Source organism: Canis lupus, chromosome 3 (genome assembly GCF_048164855.1).
Source record: "Canis lupus baileyi chromosome 3, mCanLup2.hap1, whole genome shotgun sequence".
Taxonomy (NCBI): domain Eukaryota; kingdom Metazoa; phylum Chordata; class Mammalia; order Carnivora; family Canidae; genus Canis; species Canis lupus.
Genome location: NC_132840.1, coordinates 46,156,646 through 46,180,594, shown reverse-complemented (window position 1 = coordinate 46,180,594; position 23,949 = coordinate 46,156,646). Strand labels below are relative to the sequence as shown.

The following is a 23,949-nucleotide window of genomic DNA, read 5'->3' as shown; positions in this document are numbered from 1 at the left end:
GGAAAAATAGCAACAAACTACCCAAAATTAATATATGAAAGATCCAATGGATTCAGATTGAACAGTATAAATAACAATACAGAATGGATATCTTACTGAGATCACCAATTTTAAGCTATCCTTTTTCCTTTATATTGCATTATTTACTAAATTCTGCATTCACAAAAAGATATGTGGTGTTCAGAGAGAATGATGTTTGGAAGGTAAGTGATCAAAGCTTGTCCACACTAGTTACTACAGTTGACAGTGCCACCGGGAACATGGCTTCTTCATCCCCTGCAGGCAACAATTCAACATCTATCAGCACTGAACATGCAGAAATGAAACTGTCTTCTCAAATGTACTGTGAGATAGTTATAATACATCTTTAAAACTTTAAGACTCCAGAATAAGTAGGAATAGACCGACCCATATGAAGAAAGTCAATTGTGTTTCTTTTTTTTTTTTAAGTATTTTATTCATTTATTTGAGAGAGAGCAAGCAGGCATGTGTGTATGCAAGCACAAGCAGGAGGGGGATGGGGGGCCATGGGGGGTGGGGGGGGAGTGGCCAGAGAGGGAGGGAGAGAAGTGGGAGCACACAGATTAAAGTGGCTCCATCCGGGGACCCTGAGATCACCACCTGAGCTGAACCAGATCAACGAGTGAGCCACCCAGGCTCTCCTGCTGCTTCTCTTTAAATGGAGAAATTACAAAGCAAAAGCGTTTCCTTTAAAATTAGCTAAGGGGCAATGATGTCTGTTTTCACCAAGGTTATTTGCTGGAGTGCCCATGAATGGAAAGGCAGGAAACAAACAGGAGCAAGAACAGGGATGCTCTTGCTCTAAACATCCCTTAGGTACTTTTCTATTTCCAGCTTGTCACTCAAGGTCAGGTCTGTGAAATTCGTCCGTATTACTGCATGTAGCAATAGCTCATTTGTTCATTGCTTGGCGCTACTGTTGTTTGAATATATCAAACCATACATATCTACTCTATTATTGATGTGCCATTGCTTCGTGTCTGTCTTTTCTAGCTTTTAATTACTTGCACTTCTTTCAGTGGACATAAGCAATAATTTCTGTTGGGCTGTGTCATACATAGGAGGTGCTATGTATGCTTAGACTTACAGAATCTTCCAAGCCATCTTCCAAAGTTGCTGAACTTATTTACATTCCCAACAGCAATACTTGTCTTACTAGTCTTGTAAACTTTTGAGTTATCCTTTTTAATTTTAGCCATCCAGATGGGTGTGCTGTGTATGACATACACATTTTCATTTGTATGTCCTCAATAGTAATGATGTAGAACCAGCTTTCCAAGGTTTCTTAGCCATTTGGAAATCTTTTTTGAAGGGCCTATTCAGGGGCACCTGGGTGGCTCAGTCGGGTGAGCTCCTGCCTTCAGTTCAGGTCATGAACCTGGAGCTCCAGGATTGAGTCTCATTTTGGCTCCCATTCAGTGAGGAGTCCACTTTTCTTCTCCCTCTTTCCCTCCCCTCACTCCTGCTCTCTCTCTCTCTCTCTCTCTCTCTCTCTCTCTCTCTCTCTTGCAAATAAATAAAATTTTGAAGGGCCTATTTAAACTTTTGAATGCCTTTATAAGGGCTATCTCTTTCAAAAAATTCATTTATATCAGCTCTTTAGACATCTTGGATATGGAATCCTCTATTGGAGTAATGTATTGCAAATACATCCTTTCAGTCCATGGCTATTGTTTTTTACTCAAAATTCTTAATCTTGATGAAGTCCAATTTAACAATCTTTTATTTTTTTTAAAGATTCTTTTCTCTCTTATTATTTTTTTTTTTACGTTCATCTCTACACCCAATATGGGGCTTGAACTCATGACCCCGAGACCAAGAGTCAGATGCTCTACAGACTGGGCCAGCTAGATGCCCCTAACGATCTTTTATTTTATGGTTATGGCATTTTGGGGGTCCCATTTAAGAAAGCACTCTTACACCAAATTCTTAAATGCCACAACATAGAGAAGATACATTCCTATGTTTTCTTGTAGTAAGTTTATTGTTCTACCTCTCATCAGGATCTTCCTCCAGAGGTCTGGGTCCCAGCTCAGAGCAGTTCTCTTCCTGCCAGCCCTAGAGGTATCAGCTAGGGGTTGGCTCCTCCTCAGAAGTCCAACCTTACCTCCATGTAGCCTCTACTTCAAGAGTGTGGGACCTAAAAATAGGTATGGGAACATTTGTGCCAATACATGTGTGATAGGAATATTAATTTCAGCATTACTTTCAGTAAAACAAAAAATGAGGGAAACAATAGACATTCATTCAGAGGGGCGAGGTTAAATAAATCCCAGTATATCCATACAACGTAGTACTATAAATTTGTGAGTTTCTTTTTTAATGAGATAAATGTTCACAATGAACAGTTAAATAGGGGGAAAAAGCAAGTTGTAGAACTTCCTTTGGTGTTTTAAAAAAGTAAACATTTATCTTAAAAAAAATGTATACAAACAGGCAAAGAAACTAGGACTATAGAAATCTGGACGACCAAGAATAGAGTTGCCCCTAATGTAGCACTTATTATGGAGCTGATAGAGACTATGTGATGTCGGCAGGTGGAGAGACATGTTGATTAATGGGACAGAACAGAGGAACCCCAAAATATGCCCAAGCCCAACTGATTTTTGGCAAATGTGCAAAAGCCATTCCAGGGAGAGATGGCCTCTCCATCAAAGGCAAGTTGGGCATCCACAGGCAAAACACGCAGGCGAGTCAGGAAATAGAAACCTCTTACCTAAACACCCACACCTCACATCTCATACAAACACGAACTCAAAATGGATCACATGCTTCTATGTAAAACAGAAAACCAGAACATGCTTTAAAGGGGAAAATTCTAAAAGAAGAGTTTAGGATCCCAGGCCAGAGATTTGACATTGGCATCAAAACCGTGGTCCATAGAAAGAACTGGATAAACTAGAAGTCAGCAAATGAAAACCTTATGCTCTGTGAAAGATCCTTAAGAGAGGAAGAACTGACAAAATACAGACAGAGAAAAAATATTTACCAAACATATATCCAACCAAGGGCTGGTATCAGAATGTATAAAGAACCTCAAGGGGGCAGCCCGGGTGGCTCAGCGGTTTAGCGCCACCTGCAGCCCTGGGTGTGATCCTGGAGACCCGAGATCCAGTCCCACGGGCTCCCTGCATGGAGTCTGCTTCTCCCTCTGCCTGTGTCCCTGCCTCTCTCCCTCTCTCTCTCTTTTTCTCTTTCTGTGTGTCTGTCACGAATAAATAAATAAAATCTTAAAAAAAAAAAAAAAAGAACCTCAAGGTACTAGCTAGGATGACTTGACTGGGCTGGAGTCTCCATGCCTGGCCCCCTAGCCTATCAGAGCAGTCCTCAGGCTCCTGGGCTCCCCTATAGGCTTAGAAAATTCTTCAGGGTCTACAGAATGACCTTCAAGGTGTATGAGAGGCATGGAAACCCAAAATTTAAAAAGACACTGGCCAGTCAGAGTTAGGCAACTGCCCTGATGGCATTGCCTCTGCTGCCTGAGGAATGTCAGCAGGGACAAAATCGCAGGGACCAGAGCGGTTGTTCCACTGGGTCAGGGTATGGTGACAGAGCGCCAACCATACAACTTACCCGGTGGCCTCCTGGGGGGAGGGGTATGAGGGCTGAGGTTGGAGAAGTGGAATTTCAAGAGTGGAGGCAGGACAGTGCTGGGGGATGTGATCAAAAAGATGCCAATGCTGATTGACCTGTGAGCCTGACCTGCACTCAGAGGCACCCCACCGCTTCCCTTGTCCTTGGAATGTGGGTTCTGCCTGCCTTTCTTGTCCCCAGGGGCTGCTCCAAGGACATAGCTTCCAAAGGGTGATGTGGTGTTGAAAACACAGTATATGTGGCTGAGCCCAATTAGGGCCTCCTACAAGCTTCTAAGATTTGGAGGGTGAGTACGGAGATCTTTCATCTTTCTGCCACCCAAGGCAACCCTCGTAGGTAAGTTCCCTTTGTTACTATTAAAATTGCTGCCTACCCACCTGGAATGGCCTGTTGCTTCCTTCAGCCTCTTCCTACCCTCTGAGTACAGGGGCCAAGTTCAGATTTCATCTCGGAAGTATGGGGGAGGGTTGCAAACCAACAGATGGATTCCAGGGAAAGGGCAAGTGCGAGGGACTCCCTTCTTCACTCTCCCTTCTCTTCCTTGCATTCTTCCTCCTTGCTCCTCACTCTCACGGGGGCTGAATCCTTGCATTCCTGACACTGCGCTTCTCCTGGAGGCCTCAGTGGCTGGTCCTGCCTGCCTCTCCAGAAGGTTCCTTCCCTCCCTGGCCGCATCCATCTCTTGGAAGCTTCTTCCCACCCAGGCACCAGCCACTGACTGGTGGTTAGAATCCCACAGCCACCAGCCCTGAAGATTGACTCAGGAAGCCAAGACTTTCCTGGGACACTATCAGGAGGGGACCCAAGGGAATGTCGCTTGGCCTGTGATCTGAGGAGGAAAATTCATATAGGATTTGAAGACCACATTAAACTTTGTTTTATAGAAACTTATTCTAGGAGGGTTTAGAGGAGGAAAAGAATTGAACCCGGGCTACTGAAGCAGGAAGGAGGCAGAGAAGGAGTAAATTGATCTCTGAAGACCATGGAGAGAGGTCTGGGCTAGTGGAATTCTGGAAGACAGGGACAGTGGAGGGAAGGCAGGTATGCTTTACGTGTGTGTGACAGTGCGTGGACTGATTCAGCAGGATCCTAGGAGTTCTGTGTTAGCTCACAATGAAGCCCAAATAACATGTCTCTGCAGACAGTAGGGAGTCACAGCAGATGTGGGAGCAAGGGAGGGGGCATAGTAAAGAGTGTATTTGCAGTGATTGGGAGGGAAACATGACTTCTTTCCACTCTGGATGGGTGGTGAGCAACCCTGCCTCAACCCCAATGAAGTGGTGTCTGTATCCTATACATTATGTAAGAATAAACTACACGTTGACCAGAGATATGAATATTGACACTGAAACTATTTAAGAACTAGAAGAAAATCTGTGTAATTCCATTGTAACCTGTGTGTGGAGAAGGCTTTCATAAGCATGCTCCAGAAATTCTGATTCAGGGACGCCTGGGTGGCTCAGTGGTTGAGCATCTACCTTTGATTCAGGGCCTGATCCCAGGATCCTGGGATCGAGTCCCACATCAGGCTCCCTGCAAGGAGCCTGCTTCTCCCTCTGCCTATGTCTCTGCCTCTCTCTCTGTGTCTCCCACGAATAAATAAATAAAATCTTTAAAACAAAATTCTGATTCAGAGGGCTCCTGGGTGGCTTGGTTGATTAAGTATCCTACTCTTTTAAAAAAAATTTTTTTTTAAATTTTATTTTATGATAGTCACACAGAGAGAGAGGCAGAGACATAGGCAGAGGGAGAAGCAGGCTCCATGCACCAGGAGCCCGATGTGGGACTCCATCCCGGGTCTCCAGGATCGCGCCCTGGGCCAAAGGCAGGCGCCAAACCGCTGTGCCACCCAGGGATCCCCCAAGTATCCTACTCTTAATTTCCGCTCAGGACAGGATCTCGGGGTCATGAGATTGAGTCCACCTTCAACTCCACGCTGGCTTTGAAGCCTGCTTAAGATTCTCCCTCTACCCTTCTACCCCCTAAAACAAAACAAAACAAAACAAAACAAAAAAACAATTCAGAATCAACAAGAAATTGATAAAGTAATGCACAAGTGCTAATAAAAAAAACTCTTATATACATAAACCACATCTTCTTTATCCATTCATCTTTCTCAGCTATTAGAAATGACAAATACCCACCATTTGCTTCAACGTGGATGGAACTGGAGGGTATTATGCTGAGTGAAGTAAGTCAGTTGGAGAAGGACAAACATTACATGTTCTCATTCATTTGGGGAGTATAAATAATAGTGAAAGGGAATATAAGGGAAGGGAGAAGAAATGTGTGGGAAATATCAGAAAGGGAGACAGAACGTAAAGACTGCTAACTCTGGGAAACGAACTAGGGGTGGTAGAAGGGGAGAAGGGCGGGGGGTGGGAGTGAATGGGTGACGGGCACTGGGGGTTATTCTGTATGTTAGTAAATTGAACACCAATAAAAAATAAATTAAAAAAAAACTCTTATATGGGCAAAAAGCACCATAAGCTAAGTCAATATACAAATAAAATTGAAAGAATATTTGCGGCCAGTAGCTTAAATAGGTTAATCTACTTAATGTAAAACAGCTCTTAAAACTGACATTAAAAGAAAGGGGGGGGGGAACAGTGAATAAAAGCAGCTCTTAAAGAATTGGAATTCATTCAAAATACTATGAATGTAAAATAAAACTATACTAAAATCTCATTTCTCACCTCTCAGATGGGCAAACACTCTCAGACTTTCCCAACACCCTTTGTTGGTGACATGTGTACAACAATTGCTCTCACACATGGCTGTTGGGAATGCAAAGCAGGGCAGCAGCCATGGGGAAGATTTGGCACTATTTAATCAAACCACAAATGCATTTACCTTTTGATCCAGCAACTGTACTGCTAGGAATAAGCCCGAAACTATACCTCAAAGGATAAAAAAAGCAAAGACAAAAATGAAAAACAGAACAAAACGAAAAACCTCCAAAACCACAATCCGCGTAGGACCATATGACAACGGCATTGTTTCCAACAGCAAAATATTGAAACAGCCAAAATGTCCATGCTGAGAAGTCTTGTTGAATAAAATACGCTATATCTAAAAAAATGAAAACCATGCATGTGTGAAAAGGAATGAAAGCCATCTGCATACCCGCAATGGAATACTTTTTTTTTTTTTTGAGTGAACCCAGGCAATTTTATTACTTTATCCCTGAACCTCAATTTCCTCATCAGTAAGATGGGGATAATTGCACCTATTTCATAATTACTAATTACATTAGTGCAAGGGAAACACAGTAGTACGTACCTGGCACATACTAAGCACTCAGCAAATTCAGCTATTATTTATATATGCTGATGTCTTCAAACAGGGATGGAATCTTAATACAGAAAACAGGAGGTGTCAGCCACTCATATGTCCTCTCGGCTTCTGAAACATGAGCTCCCTGACCCCAGTTCATCCGAGCACATGGGCATAGTTTTCCTTAATCTCTGCAGAGGTGTGATTTGAGACAGTTGTCAGATGGCTTCCAACTGCATAACTGAATAATAAAAGCAATTTTGGCTGTTTTGAAGGACTAGACAGTAGACTTTAATCTTCAAACTTGATGGACTTGGAAGCATTCCTGTCAATATAAAAGATTTTGTCTGGAGCAGAGGAGAAGCCGAGGCCAGCACCACGCTTGTACTTCCAGCTCATGGCCCGGTCATAGTCCTGCTGCAGGTTCTGCTGCAGGGTGTCGGCTGCCTTCTTGTTGAGAGTCATGTTGGGGCTTCCAAATGTGTTAGAGGGGTGGCTGGATGAAGGGGACACGTTTTTAAAGCCACCCATAAGTTTGAGAAATTTCAATTTCTGTTCCTCGTTTTCAAAACCAGCAGTATCCCACTGGCCAAACTGAGTTCCTGTCCACTTCTTTGGTTCAGAAACTTCTGTTTTGCCTGACTCATGATCGATCTCTTCTTGCAAGGCCTTTCGCCTCACCTGGTCTATGTGCGCCTCATCCATGGTGCCTTTCTTTTCCAACACCACCTCTAAGTCTGTGTCAGGCTCCTCTTCCCAAGATTCTCCCGCTACTCTGCTCTCTTTCCGCTTCTTTTTATTCCTCTTCAGAGCTGGTTCCTCAATCCCTGGCTGCTCTGTCTTTTTCTTGGACTTCATTTTCTTCTTGGCAGGGGGTTTGGGGTTATGTCCTATTGGGATATATTCTGGAGCCTCAATTTTGACTGGCTTCTTACTTCCTTTCCTAGGGCTTCTCTCTACAGACTTAGAGCACTCACGGTGCCCTAGAGAAGTATCTCCCTTCTGGTGGATTTTCTTTTTCTTCTTCATCTTCACATTGCATTCTCTGGGGCTCCCCTGCTTTCGTTTCTGCCCTGAGGTTGCCTGTTCCTCGCCATCCTTCCCCACTGAACAAGTGTATAGAGCATCCCCAGACTCACAGAACCAAGGGTCCTTGGCTGAGGAGGCTGTAGCCTCCTGGGTCTTTTTCTCCTTCTTGTGCTTTTTGGGTTTCTTGCCAACTCTGGTCACCTCCTCGTCCTCTTTGGGGTCTGGGGAGGTCTTCACTCTTGAGGCAGGGGGCATGGCCAGAGGCCATAAGGACTTTCTCTTCTTTTTCTTCTTCCCACCTTGAAACTCAGATGAACCAAGAGCCTGCCTGCTGGAGCTAGACAACTTCCCTGTCCGTCCAGCACGTAACACAGTCTCAGGTTCTAGGCACTCCTCACAGAGGGTGCTGTGGCCCTTCTTTTTCTTCACTAGAGGCATCTCAGATGCCTGCTCTAGGACCACACTCTTTGAAGGGGATGTGGCTCTTGTGGAACAGATCTCACTGAAATAAGTATCACTGTTTAAAACTGAGTATTGAGTCTCTGGTTCTTTGACCACCTTCTTCTTTTTCTTCTTTTTCTCTGGGAGCCCAAGGTCAGGTCTCCTTTGTGGGTTTTGGTGATCATTTCTGTAGGCCAATCTTCCCCGCCTCCACGTGAAAGCCCAATGGAATACTTTTTAAGGATATACTGTTAAGTGATACAAAATGTATTGTGTATTTTTTTTTTTTGCACTTCACATTTCTCTTTATTAACATTTATCCATTACATCTGGCCTAGGGTTCAGTCTATGAGATCTGCTGACTTGGACTTCCCCAGGCCTCACCATGTATTGTGCATTTTGAGCAAATAAGGAGATTAAGAATATATAGATACAGATATGTGTGTATACATGAATATGTATTTGTTTACTTTTTCAAAAAGAAATCCAGGAAAAACACAAGAGAAATTAATGAAAACATTTTGCCATAAAGGGTAGATGAATAGTGTGGATAAGATAGGGATTGGAAGGCAATTCTTAGACTACACTTTAAGAAATGTAATTTTGATTATGGACAAAGTAAACATTTTTACCAGTTTGAAAATAAAGCTAAACATAAAGTTGTATAACAAGCAAACTATAAAAATTGGATACAGAATATGAACCTGTGTATCACAATGGTAACACAACTGAACACAGTAAAAATAAATAATTCAAGCGACTTTCAAAAACAAGACTGAATATATGTTCTTACACAGTGGAAGATACTCTAAAGACAAAAAGATCTATAAAGAAATCTTAAACTTTGGTTGATAGTTTTGTTTTGTTTTATACAATGGGTATGGAGATTCTGAAACTATTTTGGGGGGTTATAGCGTTGCATAAATGCATACCTTTCTTAATGTTTCTGGGGTAGCCAGGGCTGTCTCCATGAGAGGAGGAGAATGCACAGTGGAATGGGGAAAAGTGAAGATGAGCCTGCTGGTGTTTGATTGAAATTGGAGGATTAGTATAAACCCATGATTTTAAAAAATTACACGCACACACTCATACTAATTTCCTAACTCATGCGTTGAAAGGACCTACAAGCAATGGCATCCTGGGAGCAGTGAGCGTACCCTTCCCCCACCGAAAGATACCAGAGCACCTGAGAGAAATGAAAGATCTGGGGCAAGCGATGTCCTAGATGATTCTGGAGCATACTGTCAGAAAGTAGAAACTGCTCAGAGCACAATGGGAACCTGTCAAAAGGACAAGGAGGAAGCTTGCAGGGCATTCCACTGGCTAAATCTGGGACAGCTGGAATGTCACAAATAGATAGATAGTCATGGATTAAAAATCCCTGAATAAAATAAAGCTTTTAAAGCCCCTTTCCGAATCTCCTATAGAAGAGTCTATGTGCACCTACGCAGGCACACTAATCACTTACTTGTAACATGAGCTAGCCTTATGTTAGTTTTCTTTTGTGAAAGGCAAAATAGTCTGTACCTCCAAGCTGGTGAATGTAAGAAAAGTGAGACAACTTCAGCCACTGACAAGTTTCTCCCAGAAGGGAAGCCGGGTCAGTACCTCAGGTTCAGAGGGGCCCACATGGACCCACATTTGTGGTGGTCGGCACAGACCAATACTGGACTTGAAGGGCGACAACCCTCCACATTTCTCCTTGGAATGAGTCATTTGGGAGAGGACATTACTCTCTATTCTGAATCCAGTGCTTGGGGTACCTGGGTGGCTCAGTTGCTTAAGTACCTGCCTTCCACTCAGGTCATGATCCCAGGGCCCTGGGATCCAGCCCCACGTGGGGCTCTCTCTGCTCAGCAGGGAATCTGCTTCCTGCTCTCCGATGACCCCTTCCCCCGCCCCTTGCTTCTGCGTTCTCTCCCTCTCTCTCAAATACACGTATTTATACATACATAAAAAAAATCTTTAAAACTAGTGCTCAGTAAAAATCCAGTTATCTGGCTCTTTTGTGTTGTGCATCCCACAAATGTCTTCTATGCTATGGTGAAAACAAAACATGGAAGGAAAGGACAGAGGACAGTGGCACTATACTGAAATATGAGCAAGTCAAGCACCTTTCTACCTTCTTTTTCCCCCTCAATTGTTCACTATTTCTTTCAAACTGGCTGGCTGTCCTCTGCCTCCTGTCTCCGTATAGAGAGTTTAGGAGGGCAGGGTTTTCCAAAGCCATACTTTTAATCACATAATGGTTTCTCTAGAGCAGCAAATTCCATTAAATAAAAACATCCTATCAGCCACCTATGTAATTTCACACTTTGCAGAAGCTATGTTCAAACATTAAAGAGGGACACTTGGGTGGCTCAGTTGTTCAGCATCTGCCTTCAGCTCAGGGCGTGATCCTGGGGTCCTGGGATCCAACCCCACATCGGGCTCCCCACATGGAGCCTGCTTCTCCCTCTGTGTCTCTGCCTCTTTCTCTGGGTCTCTCAAGAATAAATAAATAAAATCTTTAGAAAAGCACATCAAGGCTCCCCGTTGTCCTATAGGCTTTCTCACCAGAGTGAATACTCGTTTGCCACCGAAGGACATGGCTCTGAACAGTTTCCCACATAGATGCCATTCATATGGTTTCTCTCTTGTGTTACTGAGCCCATGTGGTTGAAGGGACGGATGTTCACTGAGCTCTCTTCGTCAGCGATTCTGGAATTAGTGCTTCTCTCTTGTGCGCCAGGTTGTTAGGAATAGACAAGCTCTCTGGCTGAAGGATCTCCCACATTTCTTCTAAGATTCCTCTCCAGCATTAGGTATTTGTTGTATGTATGGGAAGGTTCTGGCCAAATTCTTTCATCATTTCTACGATTTATAGGCTCTGCCCAAGTGTCAGTTCTCTCATGTCATCTAAACTTAGGATATTTGACTGAAGGCTTCCTTGTATATGTGTGGTGACACTTCTGTGGTTCCCTTTCACAGAGAAAGGCTCCTTCTGTTAATAGTGGAATGAGACGTTCACATAGCACTTCCCATTCAGTCCCTCCCTTTCTAGGTTGCCATATAGGATGCTCAAGACCATACAGGAGGTTAGACCAAGAGGCTCAAGTGGTCAAAGACTTTTGACACTAGTGGGAGGGTGGGATATACCCATGGGCCTCAACCAGATGACAGAAGAACCATTCCCTCAAGGAAGTCTATGCATGTCACCCTGGTCCGGTCTTCTCACTGGCCAGGCCCCTCTCTACACTGACGCCAGAAGCCAGGAGCCCGCGTGGACTCAAGACTCTGAGCAATGCTCCTCCTTCCCTGCACACGTCTCCTCTTGGCTTCAGACGGGGAAGCACGTCTGACCCGTAGAGCTGATAACCTGCTTGTGGAGAACAGCGCCCACGGATTCTGAGTTCGGTGCTGAGACCTGTGCATGATCTTCCACTTCAGGGCAGGAGGAGGAACAAGGTGGACGTTTGAGCGCGGGAAGAACATGTTCAACCCTGGAAGTCCGGAGGTTCCTTCCTCCAAGCTGGAGGAACACCTCTCCTGGGCTAGAGACATTCGGCGGGTGTGTGCTGGTGCTCAGTCAGGACCCCAACACTCTGTTTCAGAGGGACAGTGTTTACCAGGCCTCCTGCCGTGGTGCCCCATCCACTGTGGCTGCGGTGCAGAAAAGCTGCTTCGAGACTCTGGAGCACACCTCTTCACTTCCCGGCCAGATGCATGCAGGGAGTGCTCAGCACCACTCTGCCTGAGAGAGACAGAGCAGCAAGAAAGATATTGTGGTCAGGTCTCTACGTCCTCACGCAAGGACCAAGTAGACAGAAGTGAGTACAGAAGCAGACTCTCTTCAGGGAGTTGTAAATGGCCCGTGAGTGTGTAAGAGGCAGGGTAGAGGGCAAAGTGAAAGCTGCTCTGAAGAGCTTTTTGTCAAATAAGTAAATGTTGACAGACTCACGCGTGGACCTAATGACCGATGTGGTCTAGCGTCATACCTCTGTACAGCTTCCTCTGGGATGTGGCTGGCTGGACCCACTTTTCTCGGGTGAGGTCCACCGCCACCTCCTGGAAGGTCACGGATTCCTAAAAACCTGGTGGGCACTCTGGCTTGGCTTGGGCCATCCCCAACAAGCTCCGGCGGCGGTGGTGGTGGCTGTCGGCACCGTGGAAAGCAGCTGTGTGTACCCAAAGCTCAGATCGTGTTGGAGGTGCAGTCACATGGGCCTCGGAGCTGCTTTGGCACATGCCTTTCAGATGCATCACAGAAACACACCTCTGAATATACAGTAACTTCGGTGTGAACAAGATCACCTGAGGCGTGGTGTGAAATAATTGGACGAATTGGACGCTGCAGGACAGGAGCTTAATTCTGACTCCCAGGTCAGCAATGATACACGTTTTGCTTGGGGCTTCGTAAGGAAACTGCTCTCCCTCCAAGGTCAGTTAAACCTACAAACTAACCACAAGGCTCGCAAAGTCCAGGGTCGGCCCCTTCCCAGCTGGGACTATGGCAAAGCATCACCCCTTGTGAACCCCACTCTTGTGTGGGAAGTGGTCGGATAACTCTTGAGGATGTTGAGTGATGAAGTGAGCTACTGGACAAGGTGCTTCTTATATAGAAAGACCGAAAGAAACAATACATAAATGCCCCGGGGGTGTTATCCGTTAAGATGTCAGAGAAGCTTGAGGCGCGGTCACCACTGTGCATGACTGAGCGGACTTTCTGCAGAACTGGGAGTCGGTAGGTGCTGCGTGTCCCACCTCAACAGGATCAGGGGCTCACCACCAAGCGTGAGGACGGACAGTGTAGCCGCACAGGCCGGGGTCTCCTGGGTCCGCTGGACTGGAGACGTCCAGGGCCTTCCTGTGAAATGACGTCTCTCTCTGCCTCCGAGCCTCTCTGCGACTTCACATCCTCACTTACTCTTGCCTGTCTTAGAGCTCCATCCTGTCTCCCTGCTCACAGGGTAACAGAAGCGTCTCGAGGGTTTGGTCTCTCCAAAAATGTCCTTCAAAAATGGCTCCAAAGTTCTCAAGTTTACTCCACCTCACATGGTCCCCTCTTAATTCAAAATAATGCTTCCTCTACATTCCTACCTGTTTCTGAGCAAAGGTTAAGTATACAGGGGACAAGTGGGTGCTTTGGACCAGGGATGAAAAGAAGTGTTTTGTACATGTTTGACTTTTTCAAAATGTTCACTTCTATCCTAAGGAAACAATAAAATGCAAAAACAGGAAAGCAGAACTAAGTACTGCCCCTTTGGGACCAATCCTATAGACATGTTTCTACTCTTTCTCCTGCTCCCCCACTGTCCCTGCTTTTTCGATGACAAATCTGAGACAGGGTGCTTTTAGTACGTGGCCCCATCACAGATGGAAGAAGTGACGGACCAAGAGTCACCCTGAGGCGGGTCTGATTCCTGGGCCCTCACGCCCACACGAAGTTCACCTCAGGCTGCGCTCAGCTCCTGCCTCGACCCAGAACCTGGCCCTCGTATTCCTGGGTCTACTGCACCTGCTTTGATACATTTCTCTTGTTACCAAAGTATTATGTATTTAATGCAGCAAACTTTGAAGTTATCAGTATGTGGGAAGGAAAAATTTAAAGTCACCTGTAGTTCAACAACTCAGAAACATCTACCTGCCAGACATGATCTTTGCTCATATTTTGTTGTTTCCTTTCTGTTTTAATATTTTCATGATATAAAAGCTACTAGAGGCTTTGTTTATCCTAATTCTCATTTTTTAAAGACTCTTTATTTATGAGCGACAGAGAGAGACGCAGAGACATAGGCAGAGGGAAACACAGGCTCCCCGCGGGGACCCTGATGTGGGACTGGATCCCAGGACCCGGGGTCACGCCCTGAGCAAAAGCAGACGCTCAACCCCTCTGCCACACAGGTGTCCCTGTTTATCCATATTCTTAGCGCAGAGTAATAAGGAGACTTCCTTGCTTTCGGCGCTTGACGGGATGAGCACTGGGTGTTATTCTGTATGGTGGCAAACAGAGTAAACATTCTTATATTTAATATAGTAATACCTCTAGTACAAATGTCCAGAATCGAGGATTTGCATGTCTAGGTGAAACTGAAATCATGTCTAAGCCGGTGTGACTGGTGCCACCAAAGGGCTACGGGGAAGGCAGGGAGAGTATATAGATCTGCAGTGGACAAATGCTCCAGTCTCTGTTAACTGTGTAGCCTATTATGTTAAAAGATTTTTGTCTCTGGAAGAGAAAATAGTATCTCAGTTTCTGTTTTTCAGAGAGTTGGCAGCTCGTATGTTTGTTCTTAAGTTTCTAGCCGCCATTCGTATTTCTTTATATGTACTTTGTCGGTACGCAGTGGGCCAACTCTCCTGCGGACTTGTGTACTTTATCATAGGTTTGCAGGTCGTACGGATTAGGAACACCAGACTCTGTGAAGCAGGTTACAAATAGCCATTCTGTTTTGTAGTTCCCCTTTATGCTTTCGTGCATACACCTTTAACAATGTCGTGTAGCAAAGCCCACTAACGTTTTTCTCTGTAGTTTGGCCTTCAGGGTCAGGCTTCCATATTAGATGGTCAGGGCTGCCTCAAGAAATTGCATGAGGGCGCCTGGGTGGCTCAGAGGTTGAGCGTCTGCTTTCGGCTTGGGTCGTGATCCTGGGATCGAGTCCCACATCGGGCTCCCGCATCGGAGCCTACTTCTCCCTCTGCCTATGTCTCTGCCTCTCTGTGTGTGTGTCTCTCATGAATAAATAAATAAAATCTTTAAAGTAAAGAAAAATGAGGAGGGAGGAGGAGGAATAGGAGGAAGAGGAGGAGGAGGAGGAAGAGAAATTGCCACAGACTGCTTCAGAAATAGAAATGTGTCTTCTCCCATCCACGGAGCCTGGAAGCAAAGATCAAGGTGTGGTCACGGCTGGTTTCTCAGGAGGTCTCTCTCCGTGCTGTGCAGATGGCCGTCTTCTCCCTGTGTCCTCACAGCCTTCATCCTGTGCGGGTGTCTCTAGTTTTTGTTTCTGTGTCCAAGTTTCCTCTTCTTATTGGGGTGGGAGTCATCCTGAGTGAGAGCACAGCTGAACAGCCTTACTTGAATTTTGTGACATACGTAAAGGCCCTATCTGCACAATAGTCACATAGCAGTAAGGTTGTAGGGATTGGGTATTCAACATAGGAATCTGGGGGGACCCAATTCAATCCATAACAGGTCTGAAGGTCTTCCCCATCTCAGGGTCACAGGTGTGTTTCCGATTTCTCCTTGAAGTTTATGATATTGAAGTTTATATTTAATCCCACTTGGAATGTATATGGATGTATGGCATGATTTTTGAGAAGAAATATATTATCCAAACCAAGGTGCACAGGTAATATCCTTCAGGGTTTGAAGAATATCAGTAAATAATAGTAAAGGATCCATTTCTCCTCATCCACCCTCACAGAGAGAACATTCGGGATGCCTGGGTGTCTCAAAACGGGACTTCCACCCCATATTTGCAGAGTAAGGCTGATGAAATGGGTCATGTGTGACTCGTGTAGTGGTCGTGATCAACGCAGGCAAAGGAACTATGCGGTGAATGACCATGTGTGTTGACTTGTTCCAGTTCCATGGACCTCTGAGGACATATGAGTGGCTTACATTTTTAGTATGGCTGCCTTGAGAGAGAGTACGAATGCACTTTGTAGAAGGGTGACTGGTCACGAGAGCTGAGTCCAAGGTCAACATCACCCAGAAGTTATAACTGTTTCTTGGCAGATCTAGAAAAAGGACCCAGCTGGTTTGGGGCTCTTCCCAAAGCATGTATTGGCCACTTGGATCCCTGCTATGTGAACCGTATCCACTTGGATGTGAAATCCAGTCCCATCCACCCACGTACCTGTGACCTCGTAAGGGAGGAGGTGTCCAGGGGCATTAGCGTGGTCTCTGGATTCTTATCGATGTAGCGCCTGTTAGAGCTGCCACGGTGGAGGAGAGCTTCTTCATTCCTGGCACCCCTTCTCTTCCTGCTGTCTTCCGGATCCTTGTCACTTGGTCTTGGGCTCCACCAGTCGCAACTTCTGCGGTATCCTTTGCTTTTCCCACAAGCATCCAAAGATCACCTGCTCCCTTCTACAGCCTCACTGCCTCCTTATCATTGGTGCTGGCCACAGATGCTCTGCTACACCCACTCCACAGCCCTTTCTGAGCCCTTTCAGTCTTACTCTCCCATCGCCCGTGCTCTTCTCACTGCTTCCCACTCTGAGCGGACCCCACTGTTTCTAGGAGGGAATCCTCCTTCATGGTGTTTATATGTCATCAGTATCAGAATTCAGCCCACAAATTCCCTGCAATCCCACCTGACACTCAGGTCATCCGGGACTCTGGGCCTAAATCTCACATGGATGTCGAACTGTGTTCTATGCTTTGTAAGCTTCCATATGTGTGGGGAATGGGGGGGGGGCTTATATGCTTTCCTTTGGGGATCTTTCGCCTGCTTGTTTTAAGTAAATGGAATGATCCGATTTTAACCACACACTGGATCTTCTTACATAGAATTCACAGACTTCTTCCCAGTAGGCCAATGTCAGTGGCACCATCTCAACCATAAGGGAAGTTAAAGGATCCCTGTCCGCTGCTCCATTTCACTCCCAGGAGAGAAGAACTTTGATGAAAATCAAGAGGAGATACAGTGGTGCTCCTGTCTTAGCAGGCAGAGCTAAGCTGTGAGAAACCTCTGCTGGAGATGACCACGCTCATCTGGATTGTTTATTTGGCCAATCTTTTATGATCTTTGCTCTCAGGTAGTATCTGGGCTGCCTTCTGCTGAGGAGGGCCTCCTTCCCTGAGATTCCAAGCTGGATTGTCAGAGGGACCAGTGGAGAGACGGAGTTGAGGGGACCGCACAGACTGGGTCTGTGGCCTCAGCGGAGACTAGCTTGTTTCCCTAGCTTAGTACGCCTGTGCACGATTGCCACAGAAGACTGAGACACAGGGAGAGAGGACTGCAGGGTGGGCTGAAGAAAGGGAGCCCACTGATTTTTGAATCAGATCCTAAGGCAGAGAGGAGAATCTTACAATGTCTTCTGCATGGCGGGGTGGGCTTTTCCCTGGAATCTGTGGGGATGACAAGTGTCCCGTGTGTGCAATTAAGCATTTGACGTTCTGCTTCTCTTGAACAGTGGTTATTGGTTACAGTAAGAGAACTCAGTTGAATTGCATATAATCAAGATGGAAACATTTATGTGAATATCTCAAGGGCAGGACTTCTCCCTGGGTCTACACAGTGCCTGGACAAAAAACTCGACTATTCATTGCGGTCCCCTTTCCTTTCTTAGGCCATCGTTTCTGTGCCTCAGTTTTCGGCTTGTTCTCCATACAGATAGATACTTTCTGACTCTCTCTCGTTAAGATTTGTATATTATACTGAATCTCTGTGAATACATTTATGGCCAAAATTCCTATTTTGTGTATATGAAGTTCTAGGGAAGTCCATTTGGTAACCTACACTTAAAAGCTAATCCATTTCTGGAGAGCCTTGATGTTTCAGTCTCTCTAGCTTCTGACTTTTTTTTTCCCCCCAAGCTTCTGACTCCTGATTGTGGCATAGATCATCTCAGGGTCCTGACTGGAAACCCATGTTGGGCTCTTCCCTCAGCATGGTATCTGGTTGAATTTCTCTCCCTCCGCACTCCCCAGTGTACGTGCTCTCTCTCTCTCTCTTATAAATAAATAAATGTTAAAAAAAAAACCAAAACTAGTTCATTCCAGCTGGGATAGTCTTCTATGACTACATTTAAGCTTCAACTCCACGTGCTGAAAAGAGAGGAATTAGAGTCCCCGTGTTCCAGCGAATTCCCTGGACATGACCTGTGTTTGATTCAGTGTGATCAGCACTCACTGTGTCTCCAGGTTGGAGCAGACACCCCCGTTCCCTTCCTGGGCTACCTGGAAGACTGTGGGCTGCTAAGGCCTCCAAGATAAACTGACAGAGCAGGGAAGACAATGAGAGGGCATAACACACAGATCGAGGCAGAGAGCCAACAGCTGGAGCCCCTCAAGAGCCTCAGCAGTGGCCTTCAGCCTCGCCCCCCAACCACGGGTTCCTCCCTCTGTGGGGAGAAGTGGAGGGCAGTGGGGTGGTGAGGAGACTGCTCCCCCACCGTTCTCCCTTGAAAGTGAACATGAAATCACCAGGGTGAGCCAATCGCTCCCTCTAGATCACTTGTTCAACTAGCTTGGCCTACTCAGGAGGTATTATGGAAGCAGAAAGTTCTGTGGAACCTGGAAAGTTTTGGGGACCCCGGGTGGCTAAGTGGTTGAGCACCTGCTTTCGGCTCAGGGCGAGATCCCAGGCTCCCGGGCTCAAGTTTGGCTTCAGGCTGCTTGCAGGGAGCCTGCCTTTCCCTCTGCCTATGTCTCTGCTGCTCTGTGTCTCTTATGAATGAATAAATAAAATCTTAAAAAAAGAAAAAGAGGGCAGCCCCAGTGGTGCAGCGGTTTAGCGCCACCTGTACCCCGGGGTGTGATCCTGGAGACCCGGGATCGAGTCCCAGGTAGGGCTCCCTGCATGGAGCCTGCTTCTCCCTCTGCCTGTGTCTCTGCCTCTCTCTCTGTGGGTCTCTATGAAAAAATAATTAAAATCTTAAAAAAAAAAAAAAAGAAAGAGAAAGAGTCTGAAGTTTCTCTGACAAGGGACTGTGGGGGGACTGGGGTTGGAGTGGGGGTGGGGTGGGTACTTGGGCACTCTGCAGGGTGCTCATGACTCCTCTTTTCTTTTTTCCCCCATCAGTCATACAGGGCTTTATCCAGCTTGTGCATTTTTTTTTCACAGAGTGCTGATTTTATTATTTTCTCTGTGATTTAGTATTTTCTATTTACTTGATACCTGCTCTTTGTCCTTAGTTTCACCTACTTGGGTTTTATTTGTTTGGTAAGTTTTCCAGCTCCTTTTCTTTTTTTTAATATTTTATCTATTTATTTGTTAGAGACACACAGAGAGAGACAGAGACATAGGCAGAGAGAGAAGCAGGCTGGATCCAGACCTCCAGGATCACGCCCTGAGCCAAAGGCAGACGCTCAACCGCTGAGTCACCCAGGCGTCCACAAAATCTCATATAATTAAAACAGATCTATACTTAATTGTCAACTCTACATCCGCTCAGGAGGAGTCTTTTCCTTCTGATCTCCTTCTTCTTCGTCTCCTTCTTCTTTTCCTTCTTCTTCTTTCCTTTTCCTCTGCATCTTCCTCCTAATCCCACTGCTCCTCCTCCTCTTCTTCTTCCTCCTCCTCCTCTTCTTCCTCTTCTTCACAATGTAGTAGTCAAGTGTCTGGCATTTGGAATCTGGGAAACTGGGTTCCAAGAACAGCCTGTCCTGTCCTGGGCTAGATGACTGTGCACAGGTCACACCATCTCCCAGAGACTCCATTTCTTCCCATGTAGGATAGGAACTTGCATCATAGGGTCCTGTGGGGATTAAGCAGCTGATCAGATAGTAGAGATGGGAACATGGTGAGTGCCTGACCAGTTCGAGCCATTGGTGTTGATATTGTCAAGGAGCCCTGCTAAACCCTTCAGTCTTTGTCACCTTCTGGAATATGACGTCTGCGTAGATCACTTCTCTGGCTCATCCATGCTAGGATTCCAGGAATCGGAAATGATGGTTGTATTAGATGGAGGTAGAGCAAGCAGCCCACAGCAGGGTAGAAGCAAGACTGACAGTGTCACAAGGACCTTCCGAAATGCAATCTGGAAAGCCTGAGACAACGATGGCAGACAAGCCAGCAAGGGGACGGTTCGCTACCGGCCTGGGTCGGAGGGATTATTTTAGGAGCAAACCACCGGTGAAAGAAATTCTATTCCCAGGCCACGTTTGCACCATCCTCAGCCCCCAATAGCTTCTTTGGCAGCAACCACTGCCTGTAGTTCCTGTGCATGGCCCTGGTGTGGGCTGGGCCCTGAGTCCCTGAAAGAGCCCATTTTTGGCGCCCATCTGTGCCACCCCTGGGCACAGGGGTGGGTAGATGCTACCCACTTCTCCAGTGGAGCAGAGACTCCCCCAGACTAACATGCAGGTCCAGAGGGGACTGACTCTGGTGGACCACGTGTGACCTGCTGATGGGGATGAGCAGCTAGCCGGAAAGGGCAGGGTCTAGACGGCGTCACTGCATCCCTGGGGCTCTCTTCTTCCCTCCTTCCTACCTCTGGGGTGTGTGTGTGTGTGTGTGTGTGTGTGTGTGTGTGTGTGTGTGATTGTCTTCCTCTCCCCTCCCCGGCTGTGCCACCCCTCCCCCTGCACAGCTCTCCCTTCTCTGCTTCTGTGTCTGCTTGCTGCCCCATCCTTCCCAACCACCTGCCACTGTGTCCAGGGCAGAAAATATCATCTCTCAGCCCCTGAGTGTACACATCCCGGTGCACCTTTCCTGCACACTGAGGCCAGTGTCCCTAAACCCCAAGTCCTACTTCCTGGGAGAAGGGCAGGAGCAGGCCCCATGGGGGTCGGGGGTCCAGCTCTCCCCATCGGCCACACTCTAAATGGGATGACCCGGGTCAGGGCCACGGCACAAAGAAGAAAGGCTCCTGCACACAGGCCTGATGCGGAGGCTGCCCAGCATGCTCTCCAGCTCACCACCCTTCTCCAGTCAGCTCTAAGATCTACACCACTGAGGGCAGTTTAGGGCCTGAGCTCTAACCAGGCCTTAAAGCCTGTGTGACCCGCTCAGAACAAGGACTCAAGCGGGCAACAGCCTCCCAGCTGGGTGACCTGGTGTAGGCGGTTCATCCTCTGCAGGTCTCAGCTTCCCCATTTGCACAACACGGTAGATAAGGCTACCTGCTTCTTAACGTGGTTGCGAGGACTGGATACAGATTAACATACGTGAACAACGTGGCGCAGTGCCTGGCACAACCAGAGAGTGAGGGCCCATCATCGTCATCATCGTCAGGAGGTAAAGGCCAGGGCCACCCAGGACCACACGTGCAGCTGACAAGCTGGGGTTTCCTACCCGTTTCTGTGGGGACCCACGCAAACCAGAGGACCCCTGGGTGTCTCTGTCACAGGGTGTTAGAAAGAAACTATTTCCTGTTTGGGTTTCAGCGGGTGCTTTGGGTGATGATCCCCGGGTACCCTCAGAAACTAAGGAGAGTTTTGTCAATAGTATCTTTTGCATTGTATCTACCGGGGTGGGGGGTGTGGGTGGCTAGACGGGAGAGCCAACCCTCAGATGAACCCCTGAGTGGTCATGGGGCCAGGTGGACACAAAAAGCACAGCAAGGGCAGGACAAGGTGCTGGGAATGTGTCGCGGACAAAAGGAGACACAGGACGTGCACCCTGAGCTGAACACATGTGTTGCTTGATTAATAAAACAACAGAAAGAGAAAGAGAAACGTTCCTCAGAGCTCGCTAAGAGGGGCCACAGTCTCGCAGCACCATTCAGACGACGGCCCACGCAACCGACGGATTTGGGTCGCATCCAAAGGCACACACAGCACAACACCCAAGGAAGAAGCAAAGGGGAGCACTTCTGAGGGCAAAGACAGTGCCTCCAGCCCTGCAAAGGCCACCTGAAGGCTTAGCAGGTGTGCGGGGATCACGGCAGAGACCCTCAGGGAGGGTCCCCGGGGCCCTGCCGAGGGACAAGGACCCCTGACCGCCGGGCGATTCCCGTGCCTCAGCTCAAGCATCACCGCAGGAGATCTGGGAAAGGCTGAGGGTGGCGGTCGCGGGGTGGCCACACGTCGGCAGGATCATTGCCATCGCGGTCCCAGGGCTCGGGGGCCCTCCCGCAGAATCCCTGCGCCCCCGGGGCCTCGTGCCCGCGCCCCACTCTGAGGCGCCCCGGGTTCCAAAGCCGTATCCTGGCGACGGGCCAAACGCTGCTCTGGGCCTTGGGCCCCCACGTTGGCACCTGAAGGAGAGCGCCGGGAGCCCAGCTCTGCACCCACGGCCTCCGCCCGGAGCCAAGCGCTCGATGGGCACCTCCCCGGGCAGGCTGCGCCCCTCAGGCACGGCCCGGCCCCGCGGGGTCGGCCCCTGGCAGCAGGGCTCGGCCGCCTGCAGCCCGCGCCCGGCGCCCCCCGACCAGCCTTGGCCCGCAGGGGGGCCCGGCGGTCCCCGCGCCGGCGTCAACCCCGAGGCCATCCTCCAAGCGTCCCGCGACCCGGTCTGGGCGCTCGTCCCTGGCTGCCGCCGCAGGGCACTCCGTGATCCTGTGGACCCTGCGCTCTCTTCTGGGGCTCATCGCCTGGGTCCGCAGGCGCGGCGGCCTGCACAGGGCGAAGCTGTCAGCCCCCCAGGCCCAGGCGTCCCTCACCTGCGCGTCCGTCCCGGGCAGACTCCCTGCCTATGTGCCGCAGCTGCGGCTTGTCACCCCGGGGCCAACGTCAGCACCCAGCTGTGCCCAAGATGTCTCCGCAGGGAAGACGGCGTGGAGGGCCCGGGAGGAGCAGGAGGACCCCGCACTCACGGGGCCCCCAGACGCCCGGAGAAGGTGCGCTAAAGGCTCCGGGGCAGCACAGCCGGCATTCGGGCCCTTCAGGGTGGACACAAGCCCCCGTTCCTTTGTGCCCAGGCCTGGGCCTCTGCACAGAAGCCTCCCCGCACAGGGATCAGACGACGCAGCTGACAAGGAGTCCCACCCGGCCGGCAGGAGCTCCTGCCGCCACCGAAATGCCATCAGCAGCTCCTACAGCTCCACCAGGGAGGTCCCCTCAGCGCAGAGGAGGAGGGCTCCAGCCACAAGACAGGGCTGGCCGCCCCCCACGCCCCCAGACAAAGTCAGCCCAGACAGCCCCTGGCGTCCCGCGGCGCCTTCTGTGCCTTGCCAGATGGAGAACCAGCGCCAGGAGGAGGCGGGTGCCACCACCGGGCAGAAAGAAACCTGCAGGAACCGCTCACCCACGTCTCACTGCTCCAGGCCCCGAAGACGCAAGATGCCTCTGCTGCCACACAGGCCAGGGGATCCTGTGCGGCTGCCGCCAGCCCCTGTGCTCGGCTTTCGAGTCACCGCCCAGGACCTAGACGCGGAGAAGAGAGCCGCCCTCCAGCGCATCGACCTCGCTTTGCGATGAGGGGACATGGAGGGCATCTCGAGGGGCGACCTCACGTGCCCTTGCAGTGCCTTGCCCTGGCCTGCTGCACGGGCTGTTGTACTGCCAGCTGTCCCCCCAGCCCCTGGCCTAAGTGCACAGCGGGCGGAGCAGGACTCCCCGCGTCCCCTGGCTGTCCTGCCGCCTGGTGGAGGGGCTGTCTCTGTGCCGCCTCTGTCTCAGGGGGAGCCCAGCTCCCCTGGCGCCCCCTCCTCCCTGTCACGGTCCCTGCCCCCAGCCCCACGCACCTTGCTGGCCTCTGCGTCCTGCCCGGGATCGGGCAGGGCTGACCTGTCTGCCGAGGGCCGGGACCCGTCCAGGCCTGCTCCCTGCTCTGCATCAGGCCTGACGTGTGCACTGAGCAGCCCAGCTCCTGGCCGGCCCATTCCCGCAGCTGCTGCAGAGTCCCTGCCCCCCTCCAGGGTGAAGCCCGGTGCGGACTCCCCTGAGATGGGAGGCGAGGGAGGGGGCTCTCTGCCAACCAAGCACTGGGTCAGCGGTTTCACAGCTGCCAGCTGTGCCTTCCCCACTGCTACCAGCACGGACTGCTCCAGAAG

General features: G+C 48.8%; 1 protein-coding gene across 1 annotated transcript in view; it reads right to left on the bottom strand.

Moving 5' to 3' along the window:
- Positions 1-1,015: 1,015 nt before the first annotated feature.
- The window catches only part of LOC140630479 (lysine-rich nucleolar protein 1-like), a 63,910-nt gene continuing 40,976 nt past the window's right edge, over positions 1,016-23,949 (bottom strand). Inside the window, 3 exon segments of the mRNA XM_072820764.1 lie at positions 1,016-5,597; positions 6,898-8,523; positions 8,526-19,770. Of these exon segments, the coding sequence (XP_072676865.1) occupies positions 7,183-8,523; positions 8,526-8,546 (1,362 nt within the window). The 5' untranslated portion in view covers positions 8,547-19,770 and the 3' untranslated portion in view covers positions 1,016-5,597; positions 6,898-7,182.